The sequence below is a fragment of the Hippopotamus amphibius genome, chromosome 11 (assembly GCF_030028045.1).
Source record: "Hippopotamus amphibius kiboko isolate mHipAmp2 chromosome 11, mHipAmp2.hap2, whole genome shotgun sequence".
Taxonomy (NCBI): Eukaryota; Metazoa; Chordata; class Mammalia; order Artiodactyla; family Hippopotamidae; genus Hippopotamus; species Hippopotamus amphibius.
In genome coordinates, this window is record NC_080196.1 from 27,314,360 (window position 1) to 27,337,437 (window position 23,078).

The window sequence follows — 23,078 nt, forward strand, 5'->3', positions numbered from 1 at the left end:
AAGGCTCCCCAAACTTCCATGGTGCAAAGCCACTACCTGTGGGGTTCTGCAGATTTTCCTTTCAGGCCTTGGAGCATGAAATGGCTCATTCTACTTCATTTCTTTAACCATAGAGCTTGATTGCCTACCAGGAAGTTCCTAGAGCACAGAAATCAAAGTCCTGTGTATCGTTACGGTTCTTTTAGTCAAGAGCAAAGAGGCACATCTACCCATAAGAAAACTGGGGTGCTTTCAGGATAGTTTTGATAGCTAGGTTGCCAAAAAGAATTATAAATATCCATTATAGGCTCTTTGCTCAAGGGTAGATGGGGTTAATTTCTGGAAACCTCTTGTTAAAGTGCAAAAAATAAAACACAAGTGAAGTCTTAATCATAAGATGACTACAATGCAGTAAACGAATCTGATCATGATTCTGTCTCCCTGCCATTCAGCAAGGACTTTGTGTTATATTCTTTATAAAAATAATTTTGAACCATTGGAGCGGTTCATGAATATAATTTTCTTTACAAAAATAAAAATTACCAATAATTATGAAATCCCCTTTGATTATCTCCCCCACACCTGGTCTGTCCCCTCTTCCTTATTTCAGATGATGCTGTGATCTGTATTGGAAGATTTAGAGTGGAAGCTGAAGTTCAGCAGGCAGGAGAGTGGCCTGATGACTGACTTCCCAGCTGCCTAACCTGGCCAGCCATCCTCTTTACACTACTGGCTTCAGCACTAGGAAAATCATTTTGGCTTGTCACTAGTTGCCAAGCTGTGATGCACAGCAGATTGGGTATAAACTCCTATGCTTTCTGGAGGATACTTCCACCACTCTCATGAGTATTGTGCTCTTTTTCCATGGATTAAATCTGGTCCTGCTGGGGATGCTTCCCAGGTCCTTTGAGGCAGATACTCAGGGCTATCAAATTCTACTGGAAAGGCTTCTGTCTCAAAGGAAAGAAGATGAGAATTTCTTTCCATCAGCAATCACTGGGCATGGGCTGACTTGATCAAGAAGCTGGTGATGTGAGTTGGAGTGTGTGGTGGGACAGAGACAAGGAAGTCAGATGTGGACCAAGTAAAGAGGTGGTGCTGCCTTCCTAGGCCAGCTGCTTGTCTGATTCCTCATCAAGAGGGTCAAGCCAGTGACTGAGACCTATGGTCTGGGTCCTAATAGAAGGTGATGGGTACAAGTCAAGGACTTCCTCTTGGCCAAAAAAACAAGGTCAGGAGAGAGGGAAGAAAGTAAAAAAACATGGAGGGCTAGTTGGCCCTTTCTTAGCAAGATCCTACCCTCTCTGCTTCTTTAGACTCAGCCGCGATAGTGAGAATGCCAGCCCGCAGCAGGCACTTTTGAGCCATTCCTCTCGATGAAAGGTCAGAGGCTGCTCATGTATGGGGACCAGCCGTCTGGTGGCCCTTTCTCCTGAACCTGTGTTTGGTCACTGACTTACTGGCAAATTCTTTCAATCATTGAATGCCTGTTTGTCTTGCTGGGTGGACTTTCACTTAAAATACTTGTCTAGGGCACATGCAGTAAGTGGAGAAAAATGCAGGACATGCTTTCTTTGGTCATTAATGAAAGACCCTGGGGAAAAAGCCTAAATAGCTTGTGTTAATCATTAAACTTGCCCCACGGTCAGCTCTGAACTTTTACTGTGGCACAGGTTTGGCTGCGCCACAAACGAGTTAGGTGAGTTACAGTTCAACATGAGGGAGTTACCTGCGTGGTAGCTGCAGGCTGGGCTCTAACCAGGTAACACGACCCTCGGTGCTTGACAGAGAGGAACAAGCTCATTTGGAAAGGAAAGATAATTTCTCCCTTGAGTCACAACGAGAGAGAAACAGGAAAAGGTACTGTTGGGTTCAGAAATGTCTCTGCTCTGTGTTTTCTAGGTGTTGCCTTTCTTGCCAATGTCATGGTGGACAAAGGAACTGGGGGATCCGTAGTAGCAACCCTGCAGCTCTGTCTCTCAAAATCCCAAAGTGGGAGGAGGCTGGGAGGGGAGGGAGGAAAGGAGAAAGAGGGAGAATGAGGGCAGAGGGGAGAGAGAGACAAGAGGAGAGAGAAGACTTGACCCAATGCACACAGCTCTCCTCTGGTTGAAAATATTCTGGTTAAAAGAATTAAATGGAGGCTGAGTTTGTTCTTGGGAAGAATTCGTGGAAAATCATATTAAGAAAAATGCATGTATTATTGATTTGGTGGTTCTGTTTTAAAGGAAAAGATGTAGCTCTGAATATTGGGCTTGAAGAAAACCAATGTGTAACTATTTACTTCCATTGTTCTGAGCGTGAAATTAATGTTAAAACCACACAGTCAAATTGAAAATAGACTCTTCTGTGCTGAGCACATTCTGTTGGGTGTTACAAGCAAATCAGATCCTGTGCTTTTGGACGAAGTAGCAAATACTCCTGGGTAACTTCCTCTAGTCAGTAGACGTATTTCTGAAAACTGAATGTTTAAAAAATGACTTCTATTCCAAATAGATGTAAAAATGGAGGGAATTTTGCAATTTAAAGGAACACCTACCTGCTGAATCTACTTGAAAATTTTAGAACTCCTCTTGTAAATGCAAGTAGCCTCCACTCCTACCCCACCCACTGGGAACTTGCGGGCAGGTACATAGATTATTTGCCTCTGTTTTCTTAGCTCCTAGCACAGTGCCCGGCATATATTAGGTGCATGATAAGTGTTTGTGGAGTTGAATTAACTAGAGATGATTTTATCCATTGCACTATCTTAACCAGGACATATCCTTAAGATAACATTTATTCTAAGTTTTTTGTAGATATTCTTCTTCTGGGCATTTAATGCGGCTTTTACTTTTTTGAACTGGTGTAACTTTCTTTTCTGGTCTCAGTGTTTTTTTAACCCCCCCATATCAATGAAAGAGATCTATTACATTGATGGCAGAAAGTTAACACATGAAGCCTCGCTTCTGCTGCAGGACATTCTGCAGACTTTGCTGGAACATCTGCAAGGAAGAGGATGGGTAGTGAATCCATAGAATATTCGAGGCCCAGACATCACTGAAGGGTTGTTGGGAGTTGTGTGGTTGGCTAAGACTCGAATTGTCCCAGAAGTGATAACTGATAAGATGTAAGCCTATCCAAGCCCTAAGAATATGAAATAGATGCAAGCCTTTGTATGGATTTGGGGGATTTGGAGGACTTTTATTCCCCATCTGGCACAATACCTCTGTCCCTTACACAACCTGGAAAAGAAAGGGCACATATGGAACTTGGAGTCAAAACTGCAAGCCACCTATGAGCAGGCAAGAGTATTAATGAAGCAGATTAAAGCTCTGGCCATCTCCCAAGCAGGGCTACCACGAGTTATATGTGTCTGTGACTGCAGAAAGTGTGGATTGGGCCCTGTGGCAGAGACAACAGAAAGAAAGTGTGTCCATAGGATTTTGGTCCCAGCTCTAGAACAGGGCAAAACTCTGACATGCCCACATAGAGCAACAGCTCCTAGCAGTGTACACAACATATCATGGTAAGAACTTCCCTTCCTTTCAAGGGGCGGATTGAGAATATGTTTCATCCACCCACCTCTGATGCAAAGGCACCCTTTAAGTGGCATGCTTCTGTGTAGCAGGGGAACACCCTGTCCACCATCCCTTGTCTCTAGAAATGTGGGTGCTACCAAGCCCTGTAGAATATCCTTCAAATGCCCCCCTCTGGCAATCAGGATGCTGACTGAAGCAACTGACCCTTCAGTAGCCCCAGCAGATTGGGTGCATAGGAAGAGCGGCCACTGTAGCACCTGAGTAAGATGGTATATTGCCAAGGATGCTGGATTGCCTTAGACATGTAGTGACTTGGTTAGTGCAAGTAACAGCGTTGTTGGAGGAATCAGTAGAGGCAGGCAGGACACTGAGGCTTATAATGCAGGAAGCAATGTTTATTGTACCGGCACAGGCCCAGTGGATTCACATCCAAAGACTGAGCCCCGCACCAAAGGAGGGCTTCTCCTTTTATAGACCAGTTCCTGCGCTTTTGGGAGCCTATAGCTATGTTTACCTATGCAGAAGCAATGTACAGAAGCCAGACTGCATACGTTAGTTTTTTCTTATCTCGTTGACCCAGATATTTGTGCTGCCCCGGCAGGGTCTTGTGAAAGAGGCCATAGTTATTTATTCCCTGGGGCTTGCATTTTCCTATGTTTGCTTTGTCCTTCCCTGTTTTTGTTATCAACCTGCCTCAGCATGTCATGTGTGTTCGAAACAGCACCCAAAGCAGCTACCAAAGAAGTCTAGTACCATCTACTGGAGTTTCCAACCAGTGAAGGATTGACAAATTGATTATATTGGTCTCCTCTCTCTAATAAGCGTTCTAAATATGCCTTGGTTTATATGAACACTGCATCTGGCCTAACCCAAGCTTTCCTCTGTTTCTGCACAAACCAGGCTGCCATCATGAGGCAATTAGAGAAACTGAGTACTATGTTTGTACCTTCATCCAAAAGACAGTGATTGGTGGGTCACATTTCAAAGGTCATGGTATGTAGGACTGGGCAAAAGAACATAACATGAATCTCCTCTATAACCTGCAAGAAGTAGGGTTAGTAAAGGGGAAAAATGGAATATTAAAGCAACAGATTAAATTAATAATAGGTAAATCCACCTTGGCTGGGTGGACTAAAGTACTATCCTAGGCTTTAATACATTTGATCAACCAGTAAGACCTGTTGCCCCCCGCATGAGACTGGGCACTCCTATCAAGAGACCCAGTGCTGTAAAGGTACAAAAGTCATGGGAGAAGGCCGTTGCCATGACTCTCACCATGGGTCAACATGCTATGCTGCCAATAACAGCAATTCCTATCATACCTTCCCAGGTGTCCTAAGAAATCATCTACTGGAATTTACAATGGGACATCCCACAGAATCCCTTTGTCCCATTGCCAGCCAGACCTATGGAAATGTACTATATCTGGAATGGGACTGTCACCATGGGAAAGAAGGAAGAAGGTGGGGTCCTGGTGTGGCATATCCCAGCCCTAGTCTATTTCCTCATGCCTAACAGGGCTGCCTTCCCTGGCCATGTATGATGTACACAAGTGGGTCAAGTTTCCAAAGCTTCCAACCTCCCTCTCCTCAAGGCCAGAGGGCATGTCTGTTTTCCACTGGTACCATCCTTTGGCTGCTGCCTTTGTTTCCTCTGTTGGCCTGGAGCATAGAAGCCTTTACTAAATTCACCCAACGATCCTTAAACGGTAGCCAACAAAGCCTGTCCTTACTGAACACTGAAATGTCCCTAATGAGTAAAGCTGTCCTCCAACATAGGATAGCGTCAGACACTGTTCCTGCCTTGCAAGGAGGCACTGAGCCATTAATCCAGCAGAATGTTGTGTGTTTGCATCTGATGAGTCTGCTGATCTATCATCTTTATTAAATCACACTAGGACACAAGTGAACTTCCTCAGTGATCTGGCCACCAGCCCAGGGAACTTGGTAAATCAGTGGCTCAGATCACAGGGCTCTTGGTGGAAATTACTTATGTTGGGACTATTAATTTGTGTTTTCTCTTGCACCTGCCTATACTGTTGCTGTGGCCTCTATCTCCAGTGGAGCCAGATTTCCACCAAAGGAGCCCCCTCCATGCTGGTGAAGCCCTTTGCTGACTTCTCGGGACACATCTCAGAAGAGGGGGCGAGTGAGATTGTAAGAGCTGGTCATGAGGGGCAGACTGCTGGCGGAGGTCATGGACAGGGCATGACCACCAGTTGACCTATAAGCAGGACCTGGGCCATCAGAGGCTTCTCACCCCCTCCCTGTCGTTGAAATGTACACTCTGCCCACAGCCGGAGCCATTTTCAAGGACACAGTTTTGAGAGAGCCGTGTGGTATTGAGACCATTGGGATTGAATATGTGGCTGAATCCTGTTAAATCTCTGTATAAACTTTTAAGATTGTGGGGGTGGAGCTCTACTCACCTTGTTAATGCCCAAGACAAGCCTCCTATGTACATTTTCCTGAAACCTGATACCTGCCTATCTGGAGTGTCTGCCTCTTTCTAAGGCCTCTCCTTGCCCTCTGTGTGTGGGGGCTGGTTAATGTATGAACCAACATGGGGACAGGTGCCATGGAGGAGGCAGCTCCCAAGCTGGCCCTGAAGGAGGCCAGAAGTTCACTGGGGTACAAGAAATTCTGGGGAATCCAGAAAGCGACCAGCAGGATCCAAGGCAAAGGCTGCCCTGTGGGAAGCTTATCTAGAAGACTATGAAGAGGACAGCTTTGCCGCAGTGCAGGGGTTACCTAGGAGAGCAACGTGAGGGGGAGTTGGAAAGTTGAGGGGGCAGATCGTGGTGGGACTGCTAAGTCAGAGAGAGGGCTTTCCTTTGGAAGCAGAGAGTGGAGAAAGGGAAACTAGCATTCGTGGGTGTCTCCTTTGTGCCAGGCCCTGTGTATGTATCTCCTCAGTTTATCTTGATAAAAATCCTACCAAGTCTTCTTATCATTTTTGAAGTGATAGAGGTTTTGCTTTGAATCGAAAGCTTTAAGCAGAGGGGCACAAAGAAGGCATCATGGACTGAGGTAGAGGGACCTGGGGTTATAGGGTCCAGTTTGGAGGGTCCAGTTTTTCCTTTCTGTTTCTTTCCTCCCTGTTTCCTCTGCTGTGAGGATAAGATAATTTCCCCACAATTCCCATTAGCATCATTTTCTTCAACCTATTACCATGTTTAACATTTGCTTTGTTAAGCTCTACTCTTTTTGTGTTGATTGGTTTTTGGAGGACTGAGACTTCCAGAAAACAAAACAGACCAAAACAACCCCACCCCCTCTCCCGTAATCACCATTAACTAGTATTTTGAATCTGCAATTCATTTATTTTTAGTTTGTTTGTTTAATAATGAATTAATGAAGGAGGTTATTATTACTTACTCTGCTTAAACCTGCATAAGATAAGTGAGTGGGATGAGGGGAAGGGGTCGAATAGTGATGATTTTATGTAAGATTCTTGGATTATCCTTTTCTTCCAAGCTTGGGAAGATGGTGGGTCCCTATGAGGGCTCTAGGGTCATACTGGTATAATTTCCTTAATTTCTGAAGTTCTAACACAGCAAAGCATTTGTATGTAAGCAAAAGTGATAGAATTTTTCATTTTGTTTTTATAAAGCTATGCTGCTCCAATCAAAATTGAAAATGTGTTTAATGTCCGAACAATTTTGAAAGGATTGATACAAGTGGACGAGATGGCTGGCTGGCTGGTCTCTCTGACAAGTATCGAAATACTGCTTTTAGCAGGTGAGTTGGATGTGTTTTGAAGGGGTTTTGGATAGAACGCAACAGGTTACCTTGACAACTAGTTTATTGATACTTAAATATTATTTGGAGAGGAAGTGTTAAAGTGTCTGCTTTCGGTTTAAATTTTCTCTGCTTAATTTTTTTCTGTTTAGTAGTTGAGGTTGTATATTAAATAGTTATAAATATATACTTTAATTTTTAACAGCCAGTGGAAGTTGCTGTTACGGTCTAGAGCTTTTAATAGTAACTTATAACCTTCCTTTTATAATTTCTTTTTGAGCCAAATGATGCAATTATTTTTAGATTTTATTAGTTTATCTTCCCTAAGGGAGTAGCTTACATTGTCTTAGCGATTAATGACCACTTGTATTAAATTTTTCTTTTCTCAAAAAAGTCTAGTTTTCTCAGTGAATTTGGTTGACCTCTGTACATTTTATGACATTTGTTTTTGGTCTTCTTTAGGTAGAAGTATCTAATACACTTTTGAGGGGTGAGCATGCGCTGGTCTGGCCAGGGCTGCCATGAATGACTGATGTGTTGACGTGAAGATTCGTCACCACTCTTGGTTGTGCAGTGGGCCACCTGAATAGATGTACATGAAAGCCCTGGGCTAGCCAGAATTAGTGTGGCCTGGATGAGGCCACACTAATTTTCTGATATAAAAGCTGAAAAGTGTTCTGTAGAACTCGCTGAGGGGCTGATTGATTTTCGCTAGTGTCTTTGAATTGGCTTCATCTTGGCCAAGGCATGTCCAGAGCATCTTCAAAGATGAGGCATTGATAAGGTCATGTTCAGCCCATGATCTCTATGGGAGAACACAATCTAGCCCAGCATGTGAAGTCTATAGTGTTTTTTAGAATTCCAGCAGTGATTCATGCTTCAGCCCTTCTCTGAGCAGGCAAGGCAAAAATCTAGAGAATTCTATACCTATTTGGGGAGTCATTCTGAGCATGTATTCAAAAGGGAGAAACTAGAGGATAGTGTTCTGAGCAGGAGGACTGAAATAGGGATAACTTCAGAAGTTTCTCCTCTTCTCTGGGAAGTGGAAATACAAGAAATAAGTGGTGACAATTAAATATGACCACCTGATTAAAGAGTGGGGAAGAGAAGACATGTTATGGATTCAATTAGGAATCAAATGTATCCTGGAGCCTTTTTCCAAAAGAAGTGGAAATTCAGGGTTGTCCTGATGAACACAGGGCTTTTGGATGTCTAAGATGAGAAGATCAGTCAAACTTTCCTTAAAATGAGAGTTTCGAAGGTATGGCCCCCAGACTAACAGCACCAGTGGCACCTGATCAGAAATGTAAATTTTGGGGCTTCACCACAGATCTACTGAATCGGAAACTCTGGAGGTGGGGCCAACGATCTGTGCTGTGCCAAGCCTTTGTGGTGATTCTGAGGAATGCTCAAAGGAATTTGCACACTGAAGCCAGTTTTTTCCTATTCGCTTACAGTGACTTGCCCGCGTGTCCACATTGAACCTGGAGAAGGCAGCCTTGCAGGGGGAACGTGGATCACCGTCATTTTTGATGGTAGGTTTGGATCTTACCGAAAGCAAGTTTCTTGTTTATTGATCTAAAGAATCCTAAAGAGTATGAGTCTTTGGTTTTCTTCCTTGTCTAAGGACAGATGTAAAAGAGGTCTGGAAGGGAGATGGGCCAACTGACCAACTTCTGTGTTTCCAGATGTCCACTTGCAAATGTCACATCACATCATTTTGTGTCTGTGTCCATTTCTTTATCCTGAGCTGTGGGGTGGGACTCCAGGGACCTTAATGAGATGATACGCATATGGCATAGAACTTGGCAATGTGACCCCCAGAACCTTGGTTATCTTATCTTCCTTCTGATAATCCTACACGTGGGAGCTTCTGAGCCAGGGCTCAGTGTATCCATCTACACCACGGGAAAGGGTAACTTTGAGGGTTGGAAAATTCTTTTCTGGATTTAGATGGATGGACCTGAAGAGAGAATTAAAAAGAAAAAAAGTCATAAATAAGAATACTCATGTATACAGCACTCATAAATGCCTTTGGAAATGAGGAATATTACTTTAATTTTTAGGTAAACTCAGTGCCTCCCGTTGCCCCTGTGTGGCATGTTTTTGTGTTGCCCTGTGTGGATTACAGCTCTGAGACTCCCCTCTCCCTTATGTTTAGGTTTGGAGCCAGGCCTCCTTTATCCCACCAACGGCTCTCAGCTGGAGATCCACCTGGTGAATGTGGTTGTGCCCACGCTACCCAGCATCCCCTGTGACATCTCTCCTGTCCTCCTGGATCTGCCGGCAGTGATGTGTAGGACCAGGTACACCCACCCAGGGAACAAGAAGACCAGACAGGATGAGTGTTTTGCTCATGTCAATAGCTTTCGGGGGCAAATTGGAGCAACTTTTGCTGTGATTGCAATTACAATAGCTCCCTATCAGGGCTTTAGGGCTTAAGGGAGGATGAGAATATGGGGAAGATTTTTGAGAATTTTGAGGCATTTATAAGGAGGGGCTGGATTATGTTTCTTTTTTGTTTGTTTGTTTTTTTGGTGAAGGTCTCTATTGTTATTCACTTTTGGAATAGGCATAATTGTAATGATTGTACACGAACTAAAAACCAGTTAGAAAGGAAATTCACCTCAGCTGTCAGTTTGCTGAGTTTGGTATGATTTTTTATAGGATTCCAGATTATCTATTGTCCCACTTAAGTGTTTTTGGCCTCCAAAACTTACAGGAGTCCATTCTTTCTTTAACATCTTAGAGGTGCTGCCTGAAAGTGGGTCATTGGTTAAGAGAAAAAGACATTGTCATTTCCTTTTGTTTTCTGCTCCCTCTTTCAAGAAAGCTCTCCCTCTTCCATCTCTGCCTATTGACTCAACTGTACTGCAAATGCCACCTCTTCCCTGAACAGCCAACTGAGTGTCATCTCTCCCTTCTTTGAAAGGGGGACAAGTAGGAACTGAAATCCAGGCTTTGAGCAAGGAGCACATTTTAGTAATTCATCCATGGGACATGTACGTTTGTGTGTGTGAATACACACTTTTTTGTGCAATCCATCTTCCTGAAGGGAGGACCTTTTTGTAATTTACACAAAGGCATAAGATGCACAGCCTTAGTGGCCCTGATCCTCAGCCCTATGTTTCTCATGACACTATGTCAGTTGCCCACTTTTCAGGTTCATTCTCACAGAATTAAGCGCTTTGGGGACAGAGGATGTGATTCACTTGTGTTCCTTATGATGCTGAGCACAGTATCTTGCTAGTAGAAGATGCTCAATAGATGTCTGTTGAACTAAAGTTCCTTATAGCACTGCTATTGGTAGGGATGATCTTCATAGGTTTTATGGTATATTGGGGCATAGAGTTCCTGCAAGAACTTGCTATGAAATAAGACAAAGCTCTAACGATTTGTGTGTTCTATGTCTTCAATCCCCAAATACTAATGCCAAGATGCACCATTGACTTTATATCATCATTTTAGAAAAAAAGAAATACCACCCTCTTAAATGTACTTGTTGATTGGAAGATGAATATCAAATTAAATTAGCACTCAAATGTGGGAAAATGCTCATTTTATCATCAATGAAATACTGTCATACTCATTATCATGAAAAGACATGTCTGCATTTGCAAAAACAGGCATTGTGGCATCGAAATCAGCACTGCCCAACCAAAATACAATGTGAACCACAAATATAACTTAAAATTTTCTAGTAGTCACAGTAAAAAGTCAAAAGAAAGAGATGAAGTTAATTCTAATAATACATTTTATTTAACTCAATGTATCCAAAATATTGCCATTTCACATTTAATATACATTATTACTAAGATGCTTTATACCCATCTTTGCATACAAAGTCTTCAAAATCCAGTGTGTATTTTATACTAATAGCATATCTTAATTGGGACTGGCCACGTTTCAAGTGCTCAATAACCACATATGGCTAGTGGCTAAAAAATATCAGACAGTGAAGATTTAAAGATTTAAGGTCATGCTAAAGATTTTAGGAGAAGTTTTGGAGGCGAGGTACATCTAAAATCGAACTCCTTGTTCACCATATTCTCCCTCTCACAAAAATCAGATTGAATGGCAGCCTCGAAGAGGCAAAGAAATCACTGTGACCTTCATGAAAAGAGGAGAAAAGGTCTAGGACTCTTGATGGATATGTGAAGTGTTTATGGGCTGCTGGGATAATTATTAAGTCAAGAATGTTTGGCAACATATAAAATCAATACCTTTTATCCGAAAGAGCCTAGGATTTGGGTCCTACTTTGCCCTTAACTTGTGGTCTTCACATAACCAGGTCTTTTAATCTATATGGAACTCGTAAGTTTTTTAATGGAAATTGGAATAGATTATCTATCAATGTCCCTCCAACTCTCAATGTCCTGTAAACCTATGGTTCTAAGAAACAGGACAGAATTTTTAAAAATTTTAGGCACTTTCAATGAAAAATTCATAACTTTTTTTTGCTGAAGTATCCAAACTTTAAAGTCTAGTAGATGAGTGGGTAGAGGAGGTGAAAAGTGAAATACAAGAATTCTGGGTTAGGAAGGGATTTGAAGTGGTCGAGTAGGGCTGCCAGCTTTGGCAATTCATGGTTTTTGATTCACATTGATTTCTACTTTCTACTCTCAGATCTCTGCTGTCCAAAGCACATGAGGGTCTATACTACCTGGAAGTGCAGGCTGGGGGACAGGTGGTACACAGCTCAAGTTCAGGATTACGAGACAGCTGCACTTTCAAGGTGGGTTCTAAGGACGGAGGAATGTGTGTTTGCCTGGTCTGAGGGTGTGCTTGTGCTATCAACAAGCAAGTTATAAGTCAGCTAAGGAGTCTGTCTGCTTTGCCAGGATGAGAGGACAGGTGATGATAGTTACAGGGTTTCTGAGACTATCCTAAGAACGGTAAGTATTGAGCACGTGTATGTCAGGCTCTCGCTAAAGGCTTTAATTTAATGCTCACAACAATTTTATGGGGCAGCTTTTTATTACCCTACTTTTACAGAGGAGCAACCTGGGGATCCGGGGGATAAAATAATTTCCCCATGTCATCCAGTTCGTAAATCGCAGATCCAGGATTTGAACCTGCATTTCAATCCTCGCTTAAACAGAAGCCCATAGAGGAGCCACAGAAGATTACCATTGTGCATCAGTGTTTCATTTTACAGCTGAGAGCATCTGCAGTGTCAGCATGGTGAAGGGACTCAGGGACACGAGTTCCACCTTCCTCTCTGCTTCATGGTTGATTTCTGCTTCTCCTTCCAACCCTAGACCTAAAGGGCATTTGCTGTTGGAATTCTCCTTCAAGCTCAGAGAGAACAGAAAGCAAGTAAAGAGAGAGAGAGAGAGTTTATGAGCCAGTGCCTGGCTTATTTTAGACCTTCCAGATGCATTAATTTATGTTGGGGCTTAATTTTTATGTTGTTCAGTCTACTATCCGTTTTGACTGGTTTTACACTGAAATGATCTCTGAAAGTGTAGGTTCTAGATTTTCCATCAAAGCCAGCGGTTTGGCAGGGCCCCTTGCCATGGTTGTATTTATAGGGGGCCTCTGTTTAAGAACAATTCCTAAGAACACAATTTAGTTGTTAATTAATGCTCCTTTACAAGACTTCACCTTCTGAATTCACCTCTCACGCGACCCACATTTTATATAGGCAATTCATCTTTAGAATTTGGAATTTGCACCTTGTTTCTCACTCCAAGAGAATCTTGTTTTCCAGAATTTTGCTTCTGCACATATGCAGCAGAAAGAAAAAAAACATCATTCTTTTTTATTAGGACATGCACCGGCACCTCTACACCGTCTCAGTGAGTAAAACAGAAGAGAGATGGCCGAGCATGGTCCTTAATCACCGCGCTGTTTTTGGTTTTGATATCCTTTCACCCCAGATAATAGTTTTCCTACTTATTAAAAGATCGGGAAGGAGAGAGAGGGGAAAGAAGAGAAACACTTCCTAAAACTGCGCATTAAAGAAAGCAAGTCCGTCAGTGGTTCTACTAGCTTGGTGAGCTGATGAAAAATCACCAGGGGATGCAGTTAATGAGAGGCATTCTGAGCTGAAGGAAACCCGGTGTCTCTCTTTGTTTGGGGACTAGGGCTGGGGGAGCCATGTGTATTAAAAATTAATTCCACCTCGCCAGTCCACTCCAAAGAGCCTGCTGCAGGCACTGACAAGTGTGAGCAACTCACAGAAGGTTTATCCAGCAGCAGGTGGCGGCGGCGTTATCACTCGCATCCTCTGCTTTCTGGCCCCCCCACCTTGCTGCTGCCGACCCCACTCGGGTTCAGGGATCAGCACGCAGGAAGCTGGATTTGGAAGCTCATTAATTTTTCACTTTGTCATGTCTCTAGCTTGGTGGGTGACCAGAGGCCAGTTTCTCTTAGAAAAGTGCCATTTTATGTTGTGTCAGCTCAGAGAGATTCACAAGTGAAGCCCTTTTTGAGGTTTCCCTCTGAGCCTGCCCCACCACTTTCTAAGGAACTGGGAGGAAGTGATGGAGAAGTGGCTTTATTTCCCCTGCACTTCTGGTGGAAGGCAGACACCTGAGGGGTAGACCAGGTATTTTAAGTTGGAAATCGAGAGGTGTGTTCCCTTGTGTGGTTTGGACTCAGTTGTTCCGTCTGCCTCGGTTTCTTTCTTTCTTTCTTTTTTTAAATAAATTTATTTATTTATTGGCTGCATCGGGTCTTCGTTTCCGCGTGCGGGCTTTCTCTAGTTGTGGCGAGCAGGGGGCTACTGTTTGTGGCAGTGCGTGGCTTCTCATTGAGGTGGCTTCTCTTGTGGAGCACGGGCTCTAGAGCACAGGCTTAGTAGTTGTGGCACACGGGCTTAGTTGCTCTGCGGCATGTGGGATCTTCCCGGACCAGGGCTCGAACCCGTGTCCCCAGCATTGGCAGGCAGATTCTTAACCACTGCGCCACCAGGGAAGTCCCTGCCTCAGTTTCTAACATCTGGAAGATGGGGCAGTAACCACTGCTCTGCATCATGAAGCTCCTATGATGAAGTTCCAGTGAGAATGCAATGGTATGAGGGACGTTCCAGTGGGAGATGAAGGTCTGGATGCAGGAGGAGGCTGGGGGGTGGGGGGAGCGAGGAGTGTACGTTTGGCAGGTGTGTGTGGAATTGCACTAATCTTTATCCTTTGGTGAGATCAGAGCCAGCTCCCAACCTGTGAGGTCGCAGCATTCTTATTTTGACCCCTGACTGCACATATTTTCTATGAACTCCTTTCTAACCCTGCTCGTAAGGAAGGGAGGGAACTAGTCTTGATGACAGACTTGTACAGCCATGTGAATCAATACATAAAACCTGTACTTGCCGAGCTGCCATAAGCTTTGTTAACATGCCTGTTGATTCTCCATGTCTGATGAGGGCTGTTGATTAACATCGGAGTTATTCTTTAGTGATCTTCTCCTGGGAAGGTGGACTCCTGGGGGTGCTAGAAGCAGGCCAAGCAAAACAGTTTGCTGTCTTCGTTTTGCAAATGGGAGGTACAGTAGGTTTGGGGAGTGAAGGTGGTCTAGGCATCTAGAGGTGGATGGGGGTGAGGTAGCAGGAAGGGGAGATAAGGTCTCTTCCTGGGTGAGTCATTAGCACATGGGTGAAACCTTGGCGAGGTCAGTCCATCCTTATGATTCTCTGTTTCTTCATGCTGGCCCTGACTGGGAAATACTCTAACCTGGGCTAACCCAGAGGCCTGTAGGTGAGATGGAATTCCTGCAATTGTCTCCTTCTCTCCTCTGCTCCTGGGCAGTGTATCTTTCATCGCAGATGGGGCCACTCCATTCATTCATAAAAATGTGAATGTCTTCTACATACCAGGCTGTGCCCAGGGATACAACCAACGACTCAGCCAAGCATTGTCCCTGCCTCTCTGGAGCTTACAGTTAGCAGATGATGTGCTTCAGGGGGTGAGGGCATCACAGGGTGCCTTGAGTGCCAGGACCAGGCTTCCCCAGGCTCCTGCCCTCCTGTCAATGCTGGTTTCCTCCTTGGAGAGTAATGTTGCTTCGCATTCCTGGCCTCATTTGAATCATTTTCCTCCCAACAAGCACCTTCTATTTTCCCAAACAAACCTCCCTTACCTGTCTCTCCAACTTCCAATTTTTCGTAGCTTGTTAAGCCCTACCAAGGTGCTGGCTGATAATAATTTAAGTTGCAATCTTTTCAATTTAAATAAGCAAATTATTGTCTAGAAAAATTAAAAAAAAAACCCTTCAAAACCCCAAGATATTAAGTTGCAATATGGAATTAAAAGATTGGTGTTTTAAAGCATAGCCTGCCTACCTTTCCTTTGGTAAAACATGTTCCTGTGTACCAGGTGGGCAAGTAGAAACAGACTTGCCAGGTGTGGGTGATATGGTGCAGGAGAGACTTATGACCTTGATCTATGGAAAAACTGTAATAATATCTGTCATCTCTGCTTCACAGAAATATTGCGAAGATGAAAGGAAGTAGATATAAGGTGATTTGAGGAAATGTAACTATTTGTTGCTAGAGAATGCTCTATGAGGAATGACTTAGGCTTCTTGTGTATGTGGCTGTGATGTTCTAATGAAACGCTCACTGTGATAACATTTTCTAAACAGTTTTCCAGGGCACAGACACCCATTGTTTACCAAGTTAATCCACCCAGTGGAGTTCCAGGTAAGAAATCTCCGATTAAGAGAGGAATAAATATGAATCCATTTGCCAAAGCTTATTGCAAATTCTTCTACCCAGGTGGATGGTTTCTATAAATAGGAAATTTTAACCGCTTCTCTGATGTTGTTTTGAAAATAAGTGTCAACTTCTGGTTTATTTTTAATCTGGTTTGGTTTCACCTCTGGGCACTTTTGCTCTATTACTTCACTGATAACCAAAGGAATCCTAAGATGAAAAGAAAGAGAGGGCAGCAAATTCAAACCAGGTGTTCCTGGAGAATGGAGAAAATAGACGTCATCATCACTCCTAATGTTATAATCATCCACTTATTAACAAACCTTTGTCGACCCTTCCTGGGAGCCAGGTTCTGTTCTAAGCTTTTGGTTTACGTTATCTCATTAGATACTCACAACACCTGATGATATAGGAACTACTATTATTTCCATTTTGGAGATGAGGAAATGGGGTACCAAAAGGTTAAGTAATTTGCCTAAAGTCATAATGAATGGTACAGCTGAGATTTGAACACAGACAGTCAGAATCCGGATTGGGCCCATGTACCTTACATTTTATTCTATGTTGAGCAGAGTTGGGTACCACTTAGAAGGTCATTAACCCTGGTCCTTATCCTGGGGTTTGTTGATGAGTTAGCACACTGATACGCAGAGACCAGGAGGATAGAAGAGAAGAGAGAGAACCCTGAGGGGTGGATGTAAAAGAAGGTGTTGCAACTAAGACATAGATTCAGGACCTGCCAAGCCTGCCTTAAAACTAAGTAGTAAACAGAGCTAGGATTACGTATAATTTGCTGTCTGATTCTTGACAAATTCCTACATCTATTTTCAGGTTTTTCATTTATTCAGGGTTTCCAAATGGTATAAGTATGGGAATCCAGGTTGCTCAATTTTTACATGTGGTTGCATCTCAATGCATAAACTGATCTAGTTGTTTCGAATGGTTCAAGGATGTCAAAATGAATATCTGAGTCACTGAAAGTGTCTGTATTTTTAGTGTGTGTGTGTGTAGACACAGAGGATGTATGTGTATATTTAAAGAATATGAATTCGATATTATTTTATTCATGCTTGTGATTCACAGATCTGTTCCTTTCCATTCATCTGATTAATCAAGATGTGATGTTTTATTAAAAAAGAGATGTGGTCTGTGAAAGTCGCATGCTGTCATTTTGTGCCCCCTTCTCTGGTGTTAGAAAGCCCCTGTTTGGATGGCAGCAGCCTTGTTAGGGTGAGGGATGGGAAGGCAGCCCGCTGTGAGAGGGGTGACATGGGGCGTCAGCTGGCCCCCAGATCTGTCAAGCCCTTTTCTCCCACCCAGCTTGAGTTCTGCACACTGTCTCCTCCACCTTTGGGGTGAACGATTGGTGGCTGGGCTGATTGGAGTGGTCCCTCCAGGCAGGATCCACATGGCTGCATCTTCGAAATCACTTTCCAGACGATTATTCTCATTTCCTTTGGGAAGCCTGCCCAGAGTAGCAGACAGGGAGATGGGGGAGGTGGTGGGGACAGGAGAGATGTTTTGTGAGCAGTTGAATTCCTATAGGTGGTTAACAGTCTTACACTGAGACACAGATCCGAACCGCCCCCTGCCCCAGCCCGCACATGCTGTGGCTTAGCCATTTGTCAGCTGCTGTTGGGCTTCTTTGTTTAGAAACAAAACAAAAACTCCTGGGAATTCCTAATTTCTATAACCTGTTATTCATTTGTAAAATTGTGCCCACCAGTTTAGAAATCACGCTTGCCAAAGCCAGTAAATCGATCATTTAACCCTAACAAAATGAAGGAGAATTATTTTGCTACCTGGCAACAGTAGCAGAGATCTTCAGACTCTGGGCTTCCACCAATTCCATGATCTTTGTCTAAGTCACTAAATTTCCTCTCTTTGTATCCATTCTCCGGTCAAGTGTCGCCACACTTCCTGGAAGTTTCCCATTGTTTTAGGGCCAGTCGTCCAATGACTGCAGATAAAAGTCACTTCCTATGAATAAAACACATGCACAGTATGTAGGGAAGCGTTACTTCTTTGTCATGTTCTTTTGTGGCCTTAGGAGTAGCCGTGAAGAGACTCAAATTCTTCTGAATTCAGTGACCTCATGAATCCCATAGGTGCCTTTTTCTTTTCAATTTTTGAGGTTTTGTCTTGTTAACTGACACCTCTCTTATCTCTCAACGTTGTGATGCTGGAAGATTACAGCTTTGATGGTTAAATTCTGTCTTTATTTGGAAGGCACACACTTTCAGGTTGTGGGGTTGTGTGGTAAACTTTGCGTCACTTTGCTGTGGTGTATTTGCTTAAAACCTCACTTTGTGCATTTCCACATAACTGAATTTAGGTGTTTTTCAACTCTGGAGGAAGTCAGCTCATGTAGCACTGGGCATGGGCCCCAAACTCTTTCTGAGAAGGGGCTACTCTAGATTTCTTTCCCAGGTCCTCTGAGCAGAGAAGGAGGGGGCAGTGCTGAGAGTGCCCCTTGATGAAAGGGGGTTGTTGATGTCTGCACCCCCATTCTTAGGAACTCAAAAAAATGCACATCGCATAGAGGAGACCCACCAGTGGAAGGAAGTCATCCGTTTATCAGTGGGCAAGGCAGACGCCAACTGTCTGTGGATCCCCATTTCACTTCATCTTGGAACACAAGCATATTTGTTGGATGAATGGCATGTGCAGTGGCCCACCCTTTAAGCCATAACTCTGTTGCTCGCTCATGCTCTTCTTTCTGACCTCCTGTCCGTTTGATTCATCCATGACATTTAACTTTTGTACTCTGAGGTATGGAAAAAGTTTCGTATCTTTGAATTTCCATCCAGATCATGTGATATGAGCCTCCTCTTATCACATGTGTTCAGAGGAAAGTCTTGTGAAGCATGGAGAACCCCCAAAGAATATTATTTTTTAAATCCCATGTGGGTGGAGGGTCTACACACAACCGAGAGAGTAGAACAAGGCAGTGTGTTTAAACGGGCCCCTCCCTGCCTCCCTCCCTTCCTGGGACTGTGAGGAAGCCCTGATGTTCCTTCTGTGCTCCGTACTCGCATGACAAGTCCCTGATGGCAATGATTGATTATTTTCACTTCTTTGATATATAATATCAACGAGTGGGTTATACTTGGTGATCTTTTCCCGTTTTACAGTTTATAAAAAAGTATTAATATTCTGAGTCATGACCAGCTTGGTTATTTTGAGTAGAGGTAACCAAAAAAGAAATACAGTGTACGTACATATTTAGAGTGTGAGCTAAGCAGGTTAATTGAAAAAAATCTTTTTCAAACAGGAAAGCTTATAGATGTGTATGGCTGGATTACCACCGGCAGGTCGGAAACCTTTGATTTTGATGCTGAGTACGTTGATAGGTAAGTGTGTGCTTGTTTCTGCCTTCAACTAGTTACAGACATGCTGGATTGCTTCCTGAGACCAGCTTCCCCGATAGCAATAAATTGTAAGCAGTTGGCACAGAATTGCTATTTTCCTCTTTGAGTTTATGGTCCCTGGTGAGCTGGGCGTCAGCAGACTTGGTTGATGTAATTGTGACTGGTCGATTAAGTTGGTCCATTTATTTACTGACGACTAGTCACTCTGGGCGCAGTGTGAGTTGTACTGTAATTGCATCTGTGGATTTTCTTTCCTGATTCTTCCCCTTCTCCCTCTTGTTTCTCAGGCTGAAATAAATTCTTTATAATGATGTGTGAACTCAAAAGACCACTATAACATCCTTGTTTGTTATCCATTTGTATATTTAGAAATTCTGTTAGTATGATCAGAGGAAAAATGTGGAAGAGATACTGGACACCATTGAGTTATTTTTAAAATTTATTTTATTAAAGTATAGTTGATTTACAATGTTGCGTTAATTTCTGCTGTACAGCAAAGTGATTCAGATGTATGTATATCTGAATATATATGTGTATATATCTGAATACATATATATGTATATATATATTCTTTTTCGTATTCTTTTCCATTATGGTTTATCACAGGATCCTGAATATTCTTCCCTGTGCTATGCTGTATGACCTTGTTGTTTATCCATCCTATATATAATAGTTTGCATCTGCTAATCCCAGACTCCCAGTCTTTCCTTGCCCTGCCTCTGCTTCCCCTCTGCAACCACAAGCCTGTTCTTTATGTCTGTGAGTCTGTTTCTGTTTCGTAGATAAGTTCATTTGTGTCATCTTTTAGATTCCACATATGAGTAATATCATATGGTATTTGTGAAAGCCATTGAGTTTTTAATGCTTTCTGGGAATGATTAGGAAGCCAACATGAATTTTTCATTGGAGACTATTAAAGTGGAAAGTGGTACTAGTAAATCATCCTTGCCAGTGAAAGAGGAGAACAGGATGGAAAGTGTTGAAGTTGAGGTGTTTGCGGGAAGCTCTAAGGAACTGTGGTTACTCAACATATGAAGCAATTACAGTGAGGATTTATAAGATAGCAGGACCACAACCTCACCAGATGCTCTGCTGAGAGACGCTACATACTGTGTCTAATACTTCCCCCACCCCTTGGACAGAATGGGGAGGGGGTTCCTCCTGTTAGGCTTCAAACCTTCGATTCTGTTCTAGTTGAAAAGAACATGATTTGACTACTTTCAGGATCTAAAATAATGGCCAGGGAATTCCCCGGCAGTCCAGGGGTCAGGACTTGGCACTTTCACTGCTGTGGCCCCGGTTGGATCCCTGGTTGGGAAACTGAGATCCTTGAAGTCTAGTGGTGCAGCCAAAAAAAATACACTAAGTCCCCTACATATGAGCCTTCAAGTTGTGAACATTCAAAGACGCAAACACGCATCAACATCAGGTGTGAATGAAATTGCAGCTTGCCCTCCATCTCCCACTGCTGACGATCCTTCAGTTCTACCATCTCCCACCTCCTCTCCCTCCTCCAGTCAGTAACTCTTCTCGCCTGTTCACTCGATGCCAGCCCCTGTGTGCCAGCAATGGTACTGTACTACTGTACTTTTCAAGGTACTGTACTATAAGATTAAAAATGTTTTATTTTTTGTGTTTGTTTTTTTAATGTATTACCTGTGTGAAAAGTATTATAAACCTATAACAGTACAGTGCTATATAGCCGATTGTTAGTTGAGTACCCAGGCTAACCTTGCTGGGCTTATGAACAAATTGGACTTAATGAATGTGCTCTAGGAACAGAACTCATTCGTATGTAGGGGACTTACTGTAATGGTCAATTTGGCTTGAACGGAAATTACTCTTCCTGTGGAGGCTAGAAGCCCCAAGTACATCCTTGACAATATGCCATATTTAGTACTTGGTCCCATCACAGCCTTGGTCTGGGATACAGACCAAGGGGTACAAGGGGAACAAGGGTATAAACTCCTCAATGGCTCTGTGTGGACCCAACATAGCCAAGGGGGAGGTGGTGAAGATTTTTCGGGAAAGGGGCACTGCTCCCTCTGTGGTGTGAAAGCATGGGTCACAGACCAGTGTTATGCACCCTGCTCTCGGGCTGAGGGTCTGACTTAGCATCTCCTTGGGGGACAGTCCGCAGTCATCTGCATTAATGCCCCATAAGTTCCGAGATGAATGTTTATAACAGTGTTTCCTCTGAGTGTTTCCAAGAATGTTTGCTGAGAGCATTCACTCTTGACTTGTGTCTGTTGTTTCTATTTTGTATCCAGCCCACTGATTTTGGAAGCTCAGGGAGACAAATGGGTCACTCCTTGCTCTCTTGTAAACAGACAGACAGGATGCCGGTGAGTGCCTTTCTTGCCAACAGGTATGCTTTTAGATTCTCTCACATGGGCATAACACACACACATCTATTTTTAATATAAATCACCCATAACTGTTGACTGCCTTATCTGCAGACTTCCTAGAAAAGACACAGTAATTGAGTCACAACACAACTTGAAGTGGATTCTGAAAACTTTCTTGAAAACGCATGCTTGATGCTTACTAAGTGCTTAGTGCACTAATGCTTTCACATTTAAGGCAGCCAATAATCTTGTGAGTACAGGCGGTTATTAGTCTCACTTTGTAGATGAGGAAACCAAGACATAGAGAGGTTAAGGAACTTGCCCAATGTCTCACAAAGAGCAAGTGGCAGAGCTGGGATTTGAACCTGCGCCCACTAACTAGCCTCCAAATTTCATCCTCTTAACCACTATACTGTGGTTAAGAAAACAGAGAGAAAACAGCTAAAGTTTCAATATTCAGTTATTTAATACAAGGAAAATTTAGAAAATGAGTGTCCATGTGCTTATAGTTCCAATAACCAGCATTTTGCTGGATTTTCACTTCCCTCTGGACTGAGTGTATTAACTTCTATACCCTATGGCTTAGCTCTGGTGTTTAGTACAGCCAGATTCTATACTGTGGTTTCTTCCTGGTGTCTTACATTTGTTGGCTTAGAATTGTCCTGTTTCGGGTTCACACTTGCTAATAGATATTTTCAGGGGGATAAGGGTCTTGCTGTCCTTGTGTAAAACAGATTTTGGAAAGAAAGGACTCAATGGAGATCAGAAGTAGGCAAAATTTTGTGTGTTTGTCTGTGGGTGTGTATTGATGATAACTCTAGTTACAGTTTTTTTTTTTTAATATATTTTACTTTTGTTTTGCTTTATTTTATTCTATTCTATTTTATCTTATCCTATTTTATTTTATCCTATTTTATTCTATTCTATTTTGTTTTATTTTTTACTTTCCTGGCTAAAGAGCCAGAGCTTCTGAACTGAATTGTCTGGTAATTCTTACTTCTTACCTTTTTTGGTTCTTTCCCTAGCTATCCTATTCAGGAAGACCATGGTCTTGGGACTCTGCAGTGCCGTGTGGAAGGCAACTACATTGGTCTGTTTGAGAAGTAACAGAATTTTAAATTCTTATCCATCTTTTTCTCTGTGTCCAGAAAAAAACCTAAGAATTGGTCCTTCTGAGGATGATAATAATAGCTACCATTTGTTGAGAACTCCCTGAGAGACACTATAAGAAGCAGATTAAATATAAAGTAAGCCTCACATATATACCTGGAGGCTGGTGGGACTGTTTTTGCTTTCCAAGTGAGAAAGTTAAACCTAGCAACAAATGGAGCCGGATTTATCATACTTGGTCTAACTCCAAGCCTGCTCTTACCCTCTCTGTGCTGCTCCTTTTATCCTTTTATTGTTAGGAGAAGTCACCATTGCTGATGGTGCCAGTCTGGAATGTGTTTATTTTGGGCACTGTT

The 23,078-nt window shown here is 42.9% G+C and overlaps 1 protein-coding gene across 1 annotated transcript in view; it reads left to right on the forward strand.

The window, feature by feature from the left end:
• The first annotated feature begins 7,188 nt into the window (after positions 1 to 7,188).
• The window catches only part of PKHD1 (PKHD1 ciliary IPT domain containing fibrocystin/polyductin), a 443,114-nt gene continuing 427,224 nt past the window's right edge, over positions 7,189 to 23,078 (forward strand). Inside the window, exons 1-8 of the mRNA XM_057700365.1 lie at positions 7,189 to 7,240; positions 8,698 to 8,775; positions 9,402 to 9,546; positions 11,867 to 11,975; positions 15,824 to 15,881; positions 19,168 to 19,246; positions 21,535 to 21,609; positions 22,638 to 22,702. Of these exons, the coding sequence (XP_057556348.1) occupies positions 7,189 to 7,240; positions 8,698 to 8,775; positions 9,402 to 9,546; positions 11,867 to 11,975; positions 15,824 to 15,881; positions 19,168 to 19,246; positions 21,535 to 21,609; positions 22,638 to 22,702 (661 nt within the window). The remainder of the gene's footprint in view (positions 7,241 to 8,697; positions 8,776 to 9,401; positions 9,547 to 11,866; positions 11,976 to 15,823; positions 15,882 to 19,167; positions 19,247 to 21,534; positions 21,610 to 22,637; positions 22,703 to 23,078) is intronic.